The following is a 15,298-nucleotide window of genomic DNA, read 5'->3' on the forward strand; positions in this document are numbered from 1 at the left end:
TCAGCACCAAGTTGTCCCTTTGTAATTGGATCCTTGGTACAGCCATAACCCGGAGGAAGTATTGCCTCACTCAGCAATTTCAACGCATACCCTGTCTCCAAGTAAGTTTCTCACCACTCCTTTGCCAGGAAGGGGCAGTGTAGAGTCAACCAGACTGCTGTGGGTCTGGAGTCACGTGTAGGCCAGACCGGGTAAAGGATGCAACTGGAACGACTGAGTGAATCCTTTCCCACAATGGCGGTTCCCTTCCCTAACAAGGGAGAGAGGGAATCAGATGGGGGCTTTCTCCCCTGCACCACCCCCTCCCTGAAACGGTCTCATCGTTAGATTCCGAAGTCCACATTTCTAACCAAATACCAATTCTGCCATCGGTCGTGGCGGGAGTCCCTGGAACCGGGTTGATAGTCCAATCGATAATGGTGCTTGGCCGTCACTCCTTCAATCCCCCTGCGATGGCACGTGAACTCGCTGGTGCCTCCGCAGTTGGGAGGAGTAGGTGAAGCCCTTCCCGCACTGAGAGCAGATGAACGGCCTCTCCCCGGTGTGGATCCGCTGGTGCCTCAGCAGGATGGAGGAATCGCGAAAGACCTTCCCACACTCGGGGCAGCTGAAGGGCCTCTCCCCCGTGTGGATCCGCTGGTGGCTCTGCAGGTTGGAGGAGCAGGTGAAGCCCTTCCCGCACTGAGAGCAGGTGAACGGTCTCTCCCCCGTGTGGACACGCTGGTGGATCAGCAGGTGGGAGGAATCGCTGAAGGCCTTCCCGCACTGAGAGCAGGTAAAGGGCCTCTCCCCGGTGTGGATCCGGTGGTGCCTCATCAGGGAGGACACGTCGGTAAAGGCCTTCCCGCACTCGGGGCAGCTAAAGGGCTTCTCCCCCGTGTGGACCCGCTGGTGCCTCATCAGGGAGGACACGTCGGTAAAGGTCTTCCCGCACTGAGAGCAGCTAAAGGGCCTCTCCCCGGTGTGGACCCGCTGGTGCCTCATCAGGGAGGACACGTCGGTAAAGGCCTTCCTGCACTCGGGGCAGCTAAAGGGCCTCTCCCCGGTGTGGACACGCTGGTGCCTCATCAGGGAGGACATGTCGGTAAAGGCCTTCCCGCACTCGTGGCAGCTGAAGGGCCTCTCCCCAGTGTGGACACGCTGGTGGCACCGCAGGGCAGAGACGTGGGTAAAGGCCTTGCCACACTCTGGGCAACTGAAGGGCCTCTCCCCTGTATGGATCCGCTGGTGGCTCCGCAGGGCCGAGACGTGGGTAAACGCCATCCCGCACTCGGGGCAGCTGAAGGGCCTCTGCCCCGTGTGGATGCGCCGGTGGCTCTGCAGGTTGGAGGAATACCTGAAGGCCTTCCCGCACTCGGGGCAGCTGAAGGGCTTTTCCCCGGTGTGGATCCGCTGGTGCCTCATCAGGGAGAAGGTGTTGGTAAACGCCTTTCCACACTCGGGGCAGCTGAAGGGCCTCTCCCCGGTGTGGATCCGCTCGTGCCTCATCAGGGAGGAGGTGTTGGTAAAGGCCTTTCTGCACTCGGGGCAGCTGAAGGGCCTTTCCCCCGTGTGGTCCTGCTGGTGGGCCAGCAGGTGGGAGGAATGTTTGAAGGCCTTCCCGCAGTCGATGCAGGGGAATGGCCTCTCCCCGGTGTGACTGCGCCGATGAGTCTCCAGGGCAGACGGGACACGGAAGCCTTTTCCGCAGTCACCACACTTCCACGGTTTCTCCACAGGGTGGGATTCCTCAGGTTTCTCCATGGCCACAGCTTCAGCTGCACACGTGTAGAGCCTCTCCCTGCCGTGAAATCCCCTTCCCAGGCCGCATAACTGTTTCAGGCTCCACACACAGTGCGCTACAACAGTGGGGTCTCTCGTCCAGTCCCACCTGATGCTGAAAACGTCCTCAAAACAGGAACCAAAAAGCGTTGATCCCTCTCACAGAAATCACACAGTCAAAAATTGTTGTGCTCCCGATGGATTGAGTCACTGTCAGACATTGACATCCAAGTGAGGACTGCTGACGCTGGAGAATCAGTCAAAAAATGTGGCACTGCAAAAACACAGCAGGTCAGGCAGCTGCTGAGGAGCAGGAGAGTCAACGTTTCAGACATAAGCCCTTCATCTCCTGATATTGAAACTTCAGGTCTTCAGATTTTCAAATACTCTGCAAAAAGAGATTACAAAAGTCATCACTACCAGTGCTGGGTAGAAATTCAGAACAAGCAATTCTACTTTCTCTGGAATATTCTTTTGCTGTTCCACAAAATTGAAAGCACCACCCCACTCTCCCTTCCCCTCTGTTCTCACTCCGCTCTAACTAATTCCCCTGAAGGTGCTGATTCAGGATCTTACAGGGACAGAAAAAGCAAAAACATCAAGACTGACATCTCTCTGAATTTTTGATGCCTCCACCTGAAAGTTAATATCTTTCACAACACTGGGATCCTGCTGGGAGTGAGCAGGTCTGATTTTGGGAAGCAAAAAAAAGTCAATTCAGGGTAAACCTGCAATGCAGCTTCTTGAGGAAGGACCAGACACAAAATGGTTAACGACCCCAGGAAGGTGGGAGCAAAATGAGACATCAAGGCATTAACACCAATACACTTCAGTCAAACTCTTCTGCTCCCAATCAGGAGAAAGCGAGGACTTCAGGGCTCACGCCTGAAATGTCGATTCTCCTGCTCCTTGGATGCTGCCTGACTTCCTGCACTTTTCCAGCAACACATTTTCAGCTGCTTCCAGTCAGGGCAAAACATGCTCTGAAAGTCCAGCCTTCACAACCACACTTCTGCTTTCACTGAAGACAATTAGAGTCACACAGCACAGAATCAGACCCTTTAGCTCAATCTGTCCGAGTTGACCAGATATCCTAAATTAATCTAGTCACGTTTGCCATCACTTGGCCCCTATATGGGCCGGGTGCTGGCAGCTGGGACTAAATTGGGTTGGCTATCATGTGCAATAGAGCTAAGGGAGAGCCTAATGGGAACAGAATTTTGAGGACCATTGTCTACCAGATGTACAACACAGAAATTGTCCCTTCGGTCCAACTCATCCATGCCGATCAGATATCCTAAATCAATCTAGTCCCATTTGACAGCACATGGCCCATATCCCTCTAAACCCTTTCTATTCATATACCCAGCAAGATGCCTTTTAAATGCTGTAATTATACCAGCCTCCACCACTTCCTCTGGCAGCTCATTCCTTACATCCACCACCCTCTGAATATAAGAGTAGCCCCTTAGGGCCCTTTTAAATCTCCCCCAAGCGTAAACCTATTACCCTCTAGTTCTGGACTCCCCCATTCCAGGGAAATGCCTTGTCTAGTTATCCTATCCATGCCACTCATGATTTTACAGTAATCTGTAGGGTCACCCCTCAGCCTCTGGTACTCAAGGGAAAACAGCCCCATCCTGTTCAGCTCAAACCCTGACAACATTCTTGCCAATCTTTTCTGAACCCTTTCAAGTTTCACAACATCCATGACATCCTTCCTACAGCAGAGAGACCAGTACTGCACACAATATTCCAAATGTGGCCTAATCAATGTCCTGGACAGCTACAATGTCCTGTGTACTCAGACGATTGGGAAAGTTTTCAAAACCCACAAACGACAACCGGGAAAACATTGAGGTATCAACACCGGGGGGGGGGGAGTGGAGAAGGGAAAGGAAGTCAAAAGTGCTGGAGCCAAGGCAGAGGAAGAACACAGGATGCACAACCGGCTTGAAGCTGCATGTGCTGTTGCATTTACGTGTGGAAATCGGGTGCATTTTACTCCTCCCAATCTGTCCTCCTCACCTGGTAATTAAGTCCTATACCTGAATCCCTCGCTGGATTCACTCTCGTAGCTGCAAGTGAACAGATTTTCCCGCCCCAGGATTTGCCCAGACGGAGGGATTTTCATTCATTGTCACTTCCGCGTTGTGACGTCACGAAAGGAGCGGGTGGGCGTGGCCAAGCCGGGCGCACGCACTGCGCCTGCGTTGTCCTGCACCATTTGCTCATATCCATTCGCTTCAGAGAATCCCCACAGAGTGGGAGCAGGCCACTCGGCCCAACGAGTACACTCTCTTTTTAAATCCTTCCTCGGTGATCTGTAATTTTCCATCGCCTCATCTGTACCATCTTGCCTCGTCAACACATAAGCCTCATGGAACAGCATCATAGGACACAGAACTTATATCAAAAGATAAAGTGTCATGCAACTGATAGAATAAATCGAACAAACTCAGATAGTATTCATCTCTTAGAATGGGTGCGGGTTTTGGTTCATTAATATGTAACAATGTTCTTGAGTTGACTTAAGGTTTTATAAAAAAAAGATATCTCCGCTCAGACAATGCATTAAAGGTGTGAGATTTGAGTCTGTCAGTATTCCAATCTTGAATCAGACCGGTTCTGTTTCCAAAGTCGGAATTTGTAGAATATTACATGCATTGACTGCCTGCAGATTGTGTGCTTTTTGAAAAAAATTAAATGTATCTGCAAATATAATTCTGCCAATACAATTTCACCCCAAAGAGTAGTGTGTGCATGAGAAAGTGAGTGTGTGTGCATGTGAGTTTGTGTGTGAGAGTGAGCGTGTGTGTGTGCATGCTTGGGAAAGTGAGAGTGTGATGGAGTATGAGGCTGCGAGTGTGAGAAAGTGTTGAGGGGTGTGTGTCTGTTTGTCTGAGATAGAGTATGTGTGTGAGAGAGACGTTTAATAAAGGCAAGGGGCTGTACAGATAATGGTTGGGTTATGAGTCGTGTTGTAGAACAGACAGACATGTTTGGGGGGGGGGCGGATTCAGGTACCTAGTTCTTTGGAAGTTGCATCACTGCTCGACAGAATGGTTTTCAGACGGCATCTCGCAACATTGCCTTCATTGTTCACACCACTGAGTATAGGGATTGGGACATCATGTTGAGGTTGTACAGGATGTTGGTGAGGCCACTTTCAGAGTACTGAGTGGCCCTGTAATAGGAAGAATACTATTAGAGAGGGTTTAATAAAGATTTACCAGGATGTTGTAAGGACTGGAGGGTTTGAGTTATAAGGAGAGGCTGGGACTTTATTCACTGGAGCACAGGAGGTTGGTGGGGTGACCTCATTGAGATTGATAAAATCATGACTGGAGGTAAGGTGAATAGCAAATGGCTCTTGCTTCGCGGCGGGGAGCTCAAAACTCGGGGGGGGGGCATTTTTTTTAAATGTGAGAGAGATTTAAAAGGAACCGGAGGGGCAACATTTTGAAAAAGGGTGATTTGTATGTGGAATGAAATTACTGAGGATGTGGTAGTTGCAGGTACAGTTACAACATTGTGGTAGATGCAGGTACAGTTACAACATTGAAACAGCATTTGGATGGGTAGATGAATAGAAAGGTTTAGAGAGAAATGGGCCAAATGCAGGCAAGTGGGACTAGTTTAGTTTGGAATCCTGGTGGGCATGAACGAATTGGACCGAAGTGTCTGTTTCTGTGCTGTATACCTCTATTGAAACCAGTCAAATTCTGAAAGGGACTTGACAGGATAGATGCAGATAAAATGCACCTTTGTGGGAGGGTCTCGAATTCCAACAATGTGGAAGCAGGCCATTCAGCCCATCTGTTTCAATCTGGCCCTCTGAACAGTATCCCACCCATACCCAACCCCTTACTCCTTATTTCCCATGGCCAATCCACCCGAACCTGTACATCCCTGGTCACTATGGGTAACTTAACACGGCCAATCCTCCCTAACCTACGCTCTACTCTGTAAATTACCTTCTGAAGAATGTAATTTAAATGCAGAGCTTTTCTAAGAAAATTGTCAGTTTGACTCAACATTGAGACACAGACAGAATTCACACCTATTGTCTCTGCTTATAAATAGGACAACGTCTCTTCGAAATATAGATTCATTTAGATATAACTGCGTCACTTTACATATTAAGATATCCCTTTGAATGTGCCACATCCCTTTGAAATATAATCACGTCCATCTACATCTCTGTATTTGCGGAAATACCCGTTAAAATGTCCATGTCCCTTTAAAATGCAGATTGCCCCCTTTAGATATGAGGCCGTTCCGTTAGATGTTGGAATATCTGTTTAAATGGAGCCGTGAGCTTTCCCAATGTAGACAGGGCTCCTCGAAACGTGGCAGTGTCCCCCCCTGCAGCTGCAGAGCGAGACAGGAGAGTTTGTTTTTGTGAATGAGCAGTTGTAGCGCGAGGTGGCTGTTGCTTGGTGACGGTGAGGCTCCCCCGGCCCCGCCCATCCCCCCCGTGCAGACGTCACGCGGGGGTGAAGGCGGTTGGGAGGAGAAGTCGCTCGAGCGGGGAAGCGACGGCCGTTAGGAAAATGGCGCCGTGCGGCCCGGGGCAGACCCCCGTCACTGGTCACCGCCGCCTTCCTGGCGCAGCTGCTGTGTCACGGCCACACCGGCCGGCTGTACAGCAGGCAGGAGCCGGTGACCATTCTGGAGGCGGATGGGGTTAAGGGCCTGTTTGGGAACTGGTCGGCCGCCTGGGTGGTGGAGTTCTACTGGTCGTGGGGCGGCCCCTGTGTCAACTATGGGGCCACCTGGAAGGTACTGGGCCCGGGAGGTGAAAGGTGAGGCAGGTTGTGGGGGGGACGGAGGGGAAGGAATGTGGGGCCTGTCCTGTCAGTCACATTTTACACTCACTTTCCATCTGCTTTTACTGGCGCTTGTGCTTTTTACCCTCACTCTTTTATTAATCCTTGTGCTGTTTACTCTTGCTATTACTTGTGCAATTCCCTAGGGTAGTGTGGAAATACTAGTGAAGGAGATTATGCACCAGCATGTATATGTTCCTCAGTCATTGAAGGGGTAGGATCCTGTTGAGATTGGTTAGTAAAGTATATTGTGTACTAAGCCTTGTTAACAAGGACATACAGTAGTTTGTAATTTGTCAAAGTATGCTTCTCATAGAGTTGTACAGACCCTTTGGTCCAACCCGTCCATGCCGACCAGATATCCAAAATTAATGTTGACAGTGTAGTGCTGGAAAAGGACAGGAGGTCAGGCAGCATCCGAGGAGCAGGAGAATCGATGTTTCGGGCATAAGCCCTTCATCAGGCAGGTGTATGCCCAAAAGGAATCAAAAGATTTCTAATGATGTGCTTCTGCCCGAAACGTCGATTCTCCTGCTCTTCGGGTGTTGCCTGACCTGCTGTGCTTTTACGGCACTACACTCTCGCCTCTGATTTCCAGCATCTGCAGTCCTTACTTTCTCCTAGTTGGTTTCAACATTACTGCGAAGCCTCTTCCATGGATGCCTACCTGGCAGAAGTTCTCCTCCTCTGTCTACAAAGATCTGAGTCCCTCTCTCACTGTACCCCCCCAAGTCCTCTCCTCTGCCCAGAATTTCTTCAGCCATGTGCTCAAGCAATTTGACTACCACAGCCATATCTCCTTTCTCATTGCTTGGCTACAGAGCCATCTGATCCCACATGGACTCCGGACCACATTCAGACCAACCCAGTTTGGACCTGAACAGGATACCCAGTACACACTACAAATCTGAAACCGTCAACAACGATTCTCTTTCTGGATCCTCCACTCCACACTATCAGCCATCTACTTTTACCTGCAGTCAGTCCTGCCCAAGCTCAGAGCCTCATTTTTCCCAGAACTGCAACCCAGATTCTACATCCTCAGAAAAGATTCCTGTTGAAGGGCTTATGCCCAAAATGTCAATTCTCCTGCTCCTCGGATGCTGCCTGACCTGCTGTTCCAACACTCTCAACTCTGATCTCCAGCATCTGCAGTCCTCACTTTCTCTGAGATATCCCAAATTAATCTAGTCCCATTTGCTAGCACTTGGCTCATATCCCTCTAAACCCTTCCTATTCATATACCCGTCCAGATATAATTACAACATTTAAAAGGTATCAGCCTCCACCACTTCCTCTGGCAGCTCCTTCCATACACGCACCACACTCTGCATGGAAACGTTGCCCCTTAGGTACCTTTTACGTCTTTCCGCTCTCAACCTAAACCTATGCCCTCTAGTTCTGAACTTCACTCCTACACTGGGGAAAGCACAGAGATTGAGCAGCCAGACAAAATGCCAAAACAATAAAATGTCAAGTCATGTGGGAAAAAAAAATTGTGGCTCTACCCTTTTTTCTCCTCTTGGTATTTGGACACTTAAAATCTGTCAGTAACACTAGAATCGCCACAAAGCATATTGCAGGGCGCGTGTTCAGTGGTGTCACCAAAACATTGGGCATGTTCCTTGCTGTTGGCAGAAAAGGTACAAGATCTTCTTTTGATGGACCGATAAGGAGCACTGGAGGACCTGAAGGTGACTTGTCCTCTTGCCAATCAGAGCTCCCCTACTGTCTGAAAGCAGAAGCTGGACCATGACCTTCTGAAGCTGCTGCTGTTCCACTCTCTCAGAATGAAGATTGAGCTTCAGCCTGGGCTGCAACTTCCTTCCTCTGTCTAACATCTGTGAGTACAACACTCTTTTCTCACCCCTTTTCTATTTATTTTTCATTCTGGGGTTTAATTGTTGACTTGCAGCAACCGAAAGGAGAGGGAACAAATCCAGGGAAGGGGCAGACTCGGGAAATGTTGGTCCAGGTCTGTGTCTCAATTGGCAAAATCGACTGGCAGGAGGCTGGAAGAATGCAGCAAGCCAGGCAGCATCAGGAGGTGGCGAAGTTGACGTTTCAGGTGTAATCCTTGTTCCAGACTGGTAGGGGAAGATTCAGAACAAGATTGTGCTGGGGGCAGGGTGGTGAAGTGGAGATAGCTGGAGACAGGTAGAGGGTACAACCTGGTTGATTAGTGGGTGGAAGGAATCTGGTTGATGGCAAGGAGGACTGGAATGGGAGGGACTGGGATGGAAAGGGAGGTTATTTGAAATTGGAAAACGCAGTGTTGAGGCTTCCGGGCTGTTGGCTGCCCAGGTGGACGATGAGGTGTTGTTCCTTTAATTTACGGTTTGGTTCGTTGTGGCAATGCAGGAGGCCTAAGGTGATTATGTCAGAAAGGGAGTGGGAAGGGGAATTAAAATGGGTGGTGACAGGGAGGTCCATTCAGACTCTGCGGCTTCAGCTGTGGACCAATCCTCAAATTTACATTTGGTCTCCTCGATGTAGAGAAGACCACAATTGGCAAACGCGTGACGAATACAGTACCGCAATATGAAGTTATAGCCTTTGCTGTGGAAAAAAAACCAGAAAGGAGGTGCATTGTTTAAATTGTGACATATTGGGATATGAAGAAGTGAGGTCTGCAGATACTAGAGATCAGAGTAGAAAAGTGTGGTACTGGAAAAGCACAGCAGGTCAGGCAGCATCCGAGGAGTAGGACAGTCCACGTTTTGGGCATGAGCCCTTCATCAGGAATGATGTATGGATGTACAAAGGGGGCTCAGCATCCAGTGAATGCCAGTTGTCAGAAGTTGCAGCAAGCAATGAGCAAAGCAAGAGGAATTGAGTTCAGAATTGGGGGTGTCTTCCTGCAGTTAGGGGCTCATTGAATATATTCAAGGCTCGGTTCATCTGATCTTTGAACAACAGAGAAGTGGATGTTTATGGGGGAAAGCAGAAAATGGTTTTAAGATCAGTACAGAACAGTTACAGAGTCATACAACACAGAAACAGACCCTTCAGTCCAACTACTCCATGCTGACTATGTACTGAAACTAAACTAGTCTCACCTAGATTGGCCCATATCCCTCAGAAGCTTTCCTATTCATGTACTCATCCAAATGCCTTTTAAACATTGTAACTGTACCTGCATCCACCACTTCCTCTGGACATTCGTTCCACACAAACCACTCTGTAAAAAAAAAAATCATGCCCCTCATTACTTTTTAAACCTTTCTCCTCTCACCTTCAAAATTTGCTCTCTAATCTTGAAAACCCCACCCAAGGGAAAGGACCCCCCCCGCTTTCATCTCATCTATCCCCTTCATGATTTTTATAAACCTCTATAAGGTCACTTCTCAATCTCCTGTGGTCCAGTGAAAATGAGTGTGGTGCTGGAAAAAATACAGAAGGTCAGGCAGCATCCGAGCAGCAGGAACATCTACGTTTTGTGCATAAGCTCTGATGAAGGACTTATGCCCGAACCATCGATTTTCCTGCTTTTCAGATGCTGCCTGTTCTGTGCTTTTCTAGTACCGAACTCTGGACTCTGTTCTCCAGCATCTGCGGCCCTCACCTTCTTCCAGTGAAAACGTCTCAGCCTATCCACCGAGATGGAGGTAGATTCATATCCAGTTATGATCTGTTCAATGCTGGTCCAAGCTCGAAAGACCAAATGGCCTACTCCTGCTCCCAATTCTGACACTGTGTCCAGGATATCAACAGACCACAAGACATAGGAGCAGAAATAATGCCATTCTGCCCATCATCTCTGCTCCAACATTTAATCATGGCTGATGAGTTTCTCAAGCCCATTCTTCCACTTTCTCCCTGTAACGCTCAATCGCCTTGATACTCAAGAACCGATCTGTCGCAGTCCTAAATTTTCTCAGTGACTTGTCCTCCACAGCCTTCTGTGGCAATGAATTCCATAGATTCACCGCTCTCTGGCTGATGAAGTTTCCCCTTGCCTCTATTCTGAAAGGTTTTCCCGTTACTCGAAGGTTGTGCCATCGAGTCCTAGTCTCTCCTATCAGTGGAAACATCTTCCCAATGTCCACTCTGGCCATGCTGTTCAGTATTCTGTATGTTTCAATTAGATCCCCCGAGTATGGGCCTGTTCATCGGAATGATCCAGACCCTTCAGGATGAGGTTCAGCAAAGTAAAAATAGAGAGAGAGTGTGTGGGATGGAGATTTTCAGCTTCTCAGGAATAAGAGAGGAAAGAGAGTTCACTATGAATTATAATTTATCAGGTAGGCCAAGGGGCTGAGGAATGGTAGATGGAGTTTAATTTAGAGAAATGTGAGGTGTTGCATTTTGGAAAGGCAAATTGGGACAGGATGTATACACTAAATGGTCCGGTCCTGGGGAGTGCTCCTGAACCAAGAGACAGGAAGTGTAGGTTCCTTTCCTTGATAGTGGAGTCACAAGTAGAGATGGTAGTGAAGAACGTGTTTGGTATGCTTTCCTTTATTGGTCAGTGGATTGAGTATAGGAGTTGGGAGGTTATGCTGAGGCAGTACAGGAGGTCATTTTTGGATTACTGTACACAGTTCTGGTCTCTCTACTATAGGAAAGATGTTGTGAAACTTTTGAAAGGATTTTGAAAAGCATTATAAGGCTGTTGCCAGAGTTGGTGAGTTTGAGCTACAGGGAGAGGCTGAGTCGGCCAGGAATGTTTTCCCTGGAGCATTAAAGGCTGCGCTGACCTTAGAAGTTTCTCAGGGGCATGGATAGGGTGAATAGCCAAGGTTTGTTCTCAGGGTAGGGGAGTCCAGAACAAGAGGGGCATAGGTTTAAAGTGGGTGAGGAAAGGGACCTGAGAGGCATTTTTTTTCATGCAGAGGGTGGTGCATGTATGGAACAAACGAACAGGGGAAGTGGAGGAGGCTGGTACAATTACAACATTTAAAAGGCATCTGGCTGAATACATGAATAGAAAAGGTTTAGAGGGATGTGGTCCAAATGCTAGCAAATGAGACTAGATTAATTTAGGATACCTGTTCGCTATGGACGAGATGGACGGAAGAGTCTGTTTCCATGCTGTATGATCCTAATTGTCTTCGGTGAAAGCAGAAATGTGGTTATGAAGAATGGACTTTTTTGCCCTTACTGGGAGCAGAAGTTACAGTACAATCTTTCAATTGTGAGACTGCAACCGAGTACGTCTGGTATCTTGGTGGGAGATGGGAATTCATTGCACTGCGGAATGCAGCCCCATCCTATCCACACATTTCTCCTGGTGGATGAGACCAGGTCTCAAGATTAGGGGGAGTAGATTTAGGACAGACACGAGGAGGAACCACTATTCCCAGAGAGTCATGAATCTATGGAATTCTTTGCCCATGGAAGCAGTAGAGGCAGCTTCATTAAGTATATTGAAGACACGGTTGGATAGGTTTTGCATGGTCGGGGACTTAAGAGTAGTTGGGACAATGCAGGGAGGAGGAGCTGAGATGATAGATAAATCAGCCATGATCTTAATAAAGGGCGGAGCGGACCGGACGAGCCAAATGGCCTACTCTTGCTTCTATTATTATGAAACGATAACCTTGCATTTCCCATGGTTCACCATGGCATGTTGGAACCGACAGTCAATGAGTTGAGCATCCCTGAATACTTCTAAGTGCCCGTCACATTCTTCCTTATCTGAACAGATCCTGTGTATGCGTAGGGCTTGTCCATAAGGGTTTGGCTGTTTTGGGTGGAAGCTGGAGAAGTGTAGCATTGTGAGGTTATGCGTGGTTTTGAGGTTGCGTGTGGTGCTGAGTTGCTGCCCATCCTTGATGGAGATGCAGGTGTCCAAGAATGAGACAGATAGTAGAGAATAGTCCAAGATGAGTTTGATGGTGGGATGGAACATGTTGATATCACTGTATAGTTTTTTCCGTGACTCCTCTCCATGCGTCCAGAAGAAGAAAATGTCGTCAATGTACCTGGTGTATAGTGTTGGTTGGAGGCCCTGCGTAGAGAAGTCGTCTTGTTTGAACCGGTGCGTGAAAATGTTGGCATATTGGAAGGATAGGAGCGGAGGCAAGAGAGGAGGGTACGGTGGTAGGGGGTGGCATTTTTTGATAAGGGATAGCATCACAGCTGTGCTGAGGGAGGATATTACCAGAAATATATCCAGGGAAGTTATTTGGGTGGAACTGAGAATATAGACTCCCTAATAGTCAGAGGGAAATTGAGAAACAAACCTGTAAGCAGATCTTATTTATCTGTAAGAAAAATAGGGTGGTAATAATAGGGGATTTTAACTTTCCAAACATAGACTGGGACTGCTATCATATTAAGTGTTTAGATGGAGAGGAATTTGTCAAGTGTGTACAAGACAATTTTCTGATTCAGTATGCGGATGTACCTACTAGAGAAGGTGCAAAACTTGACTTACTCTTGGGAAATAAGGCAGGGTAGATGACTGAGGTGTTAGTGGGGGAGCACTTTGGAGCCAGCGACCATAATTCTATTAGATTTTAAAATAATGATGGAAAAGGATCGACCAGATTGTAAATTGGAGAAAGGCCAATTGTGACGGTATTAGGCAAGAACCTTTGAAAGCTGATTGGGGGCAGACGTTCGCAGGTAAAGAGATGGCTGGAAAATGGGAAGCCTTCAGAAATGATGTAAAGACAATCCAGAGAGAGTATATTCCTGTTAGGGTGAAAGGAAAGGCTGGTAGATATAAGGAATGCTAGATGATGAAAGAAATTGAGGGTTTGGTTAAGAAAAAGGAAGCATACGTTGTGTATAGTGAATCCTTAGAGTATAAAGGAAGTAGGAGTATACTTAAGTGGGAAATCAGGAGGGCAAAAAGTGGACATGAGATAGCTTCGGCAAGTAGAATTAAGGAGAATCCAAAGAGTTTTTACATACATATTAAGCACAAAAGGGTAACTAAGGAGAGAATAGGGCCCCTCAAAGATCAGCAAGGCGGTCTTTGTGTGGAGCCCCAGAAAATGGGGGAGATACTAAATTAGTATTTTGCATCAGTATTTACTGTGGAAAAGGAAATGGAAGGTATAGATTGTAGGGAAATAGATGGTGACATCTTGCAAAATGTCCATATTACAGAGGAAGAAATGCTGCATGTCTTGAAACCACCTAAAAGTGGATAAATTCCCAGGACCTGAACAGGTGTACCCTCAACTCTGTGGGAAGCTGGAGAAGTGATTGCTGGGCCTCTTGCTGAGATATTTGTATCATTGATAGTCAACAAGTGAGGTGCTGTTAGCCAATGTTGCCACTGTTTAAGAAGGGTGGTAAGGACAAGCCAGCAAACTATAGACCAGTGAGCCTGACCTCGGTGGTGGGCAAGTTGTTGGAGGGAATCCTGAGGGAGAGGATGTACATGTATTTGGAAAGGCAAGGACTGATTCGGGATAGTCAGATTGGATTTTTTGAGGAAGTAACAATGAAGATTGATGAGGACAGAGTGGTAGATGTGATGTATATGGACTTCAGTAAGGCGTTTGACAAGGTTGCTCATGGGAGACTGATTAGCAAGGTTAGATCTCACTGAATACAGGGAGAACTAGCCATTTGGATACAGAACTAGCTCAAAAGGTAGAAAGCAGAGGGTGGTGGTGGAGGGTTGTTTTTCAGACTGGAGGCCTGTGACCAGTGGAGTGTCACAAGGATCAGTGCTGGGTCCTCTACTTTTTGTCATTTACATAAAGGATTTGGATGCAAGCATAAGAGGAACAGTTAGTAAGTTTGTAGATGACTCCAAAATTGGGGGTGTAGTGTACAGCGGAAGAGGGTTACCTCAGATTACAACAGGATCTTGACCAGATGGGCCAATGGGCTGAGAAGTGGCAGATGGAGTTGAATTCAGATAAATGTGAGGTGCTGCATTTTGGGAAAGCAATTCTTAGCGGGACTTATACACTTCATGGTAAGGATCAACTAGGCAAAAGTGAGGACTGCAGATGCTGGAAACCAGAGTTTCAATCAGAGTGGTGCTGGAAAAGAGCTGTATTCCTGATGAAGGGCTTTTGCCCGCAATGTCGATTTTCCTGTTCCTTGGATGCTACCTGACCTGCTGTGCTTTTCCAGCACCACTCTGATCTAAAGACTTAATGGTAAGGTCCTAGGGAGAGTTGCTGAACAAAGAGACCTCGGAGTGCAGGTTCGTAGCTCCTTGAAAGTGGAGTTGCAGGTAGATAGGATAGTGAAGAGAGCTTTTGGTATGCTTTCTTTTATTGGTCAGAGTATTGAGTACAGGAGTTGTGAGGTCATATTGTGGCTGTACAGGACATTGTTAGGGCATTGTTCGAATATTGCGTGCATTTCTGGTCTCCTTCCTATCGGGAAGGTGTTGTGAAACTTGAAAGGGTTCAGAAAAGATTTACAAGGATGTTGCCAAAGTTGGAGGATTTGAGCTATGGGGAGAGGCTGAACAGGCTGGGGCTGTTTTCCCTGGAGAGTCGGAGGTTGAGGGGTGACCTTAGAGAGGTTTACAAAATTGAGGGGCATGGATAGGGTAAATAGACTAAGTCTTTTCCTTGGGGTCAGGGTGTCCAAATCTAGAAGGCATAGGTTTAGGGTGAGAGGAGAAAGATATAAAAGAGACCTAAGGGGCAACTTTTTCACGCAGAGGGTGATACGTGTATGGAATGAGCTGTCAGAGGAAGTGGTGGAGGCTGGTACAATTGCAACATTTAAGAGGCATTTGGATGGGTATATGAATAGGTAGGGTTTGGTGGGGTATGGGC

At 47.7% G+C, this 15,298-nt stretch overlaps 1 protein-coding gene across 1 annotated transcript in view; it reads right to left on the reverse strand.

The window, feature by feature from the left end:
• The window catches only part of LOC132807091 (uncharacterized), a 54,841-nt gene that overhangs the window by 20,821 nt on the left and 18,722 nt on the right, over positions 1-15,298 (reverse strand). The window contains exon 6 of the mRNA XM_060821393.1: positions 457-1,920. Coding sequence (XP_060677376.1) covers positions 457-1,920 — 1,464 coding nt within the window. The remainder of the gene's footprint in view (positions 1-456; positions 1,921-15,298) is intronic.

Source organism: Hemiscyllium ocellatum (genome assembly GCF_020745735.1).
Source record: "Hemiscyllium ocellatum isolate sHemOce1 chromosome 27 unlocalized genomic scaffold, sHemOce1.pat.X.cur. SUPER_27_unloc_1, whole genome shotgun sequence".
NCBI lineage: Eukaryota > Metazoa > Chordata > Chondrichthyes > Orectolobiformes > Hemiscylliidae > Hemiscyllium > Hemiscyllium ocellatum.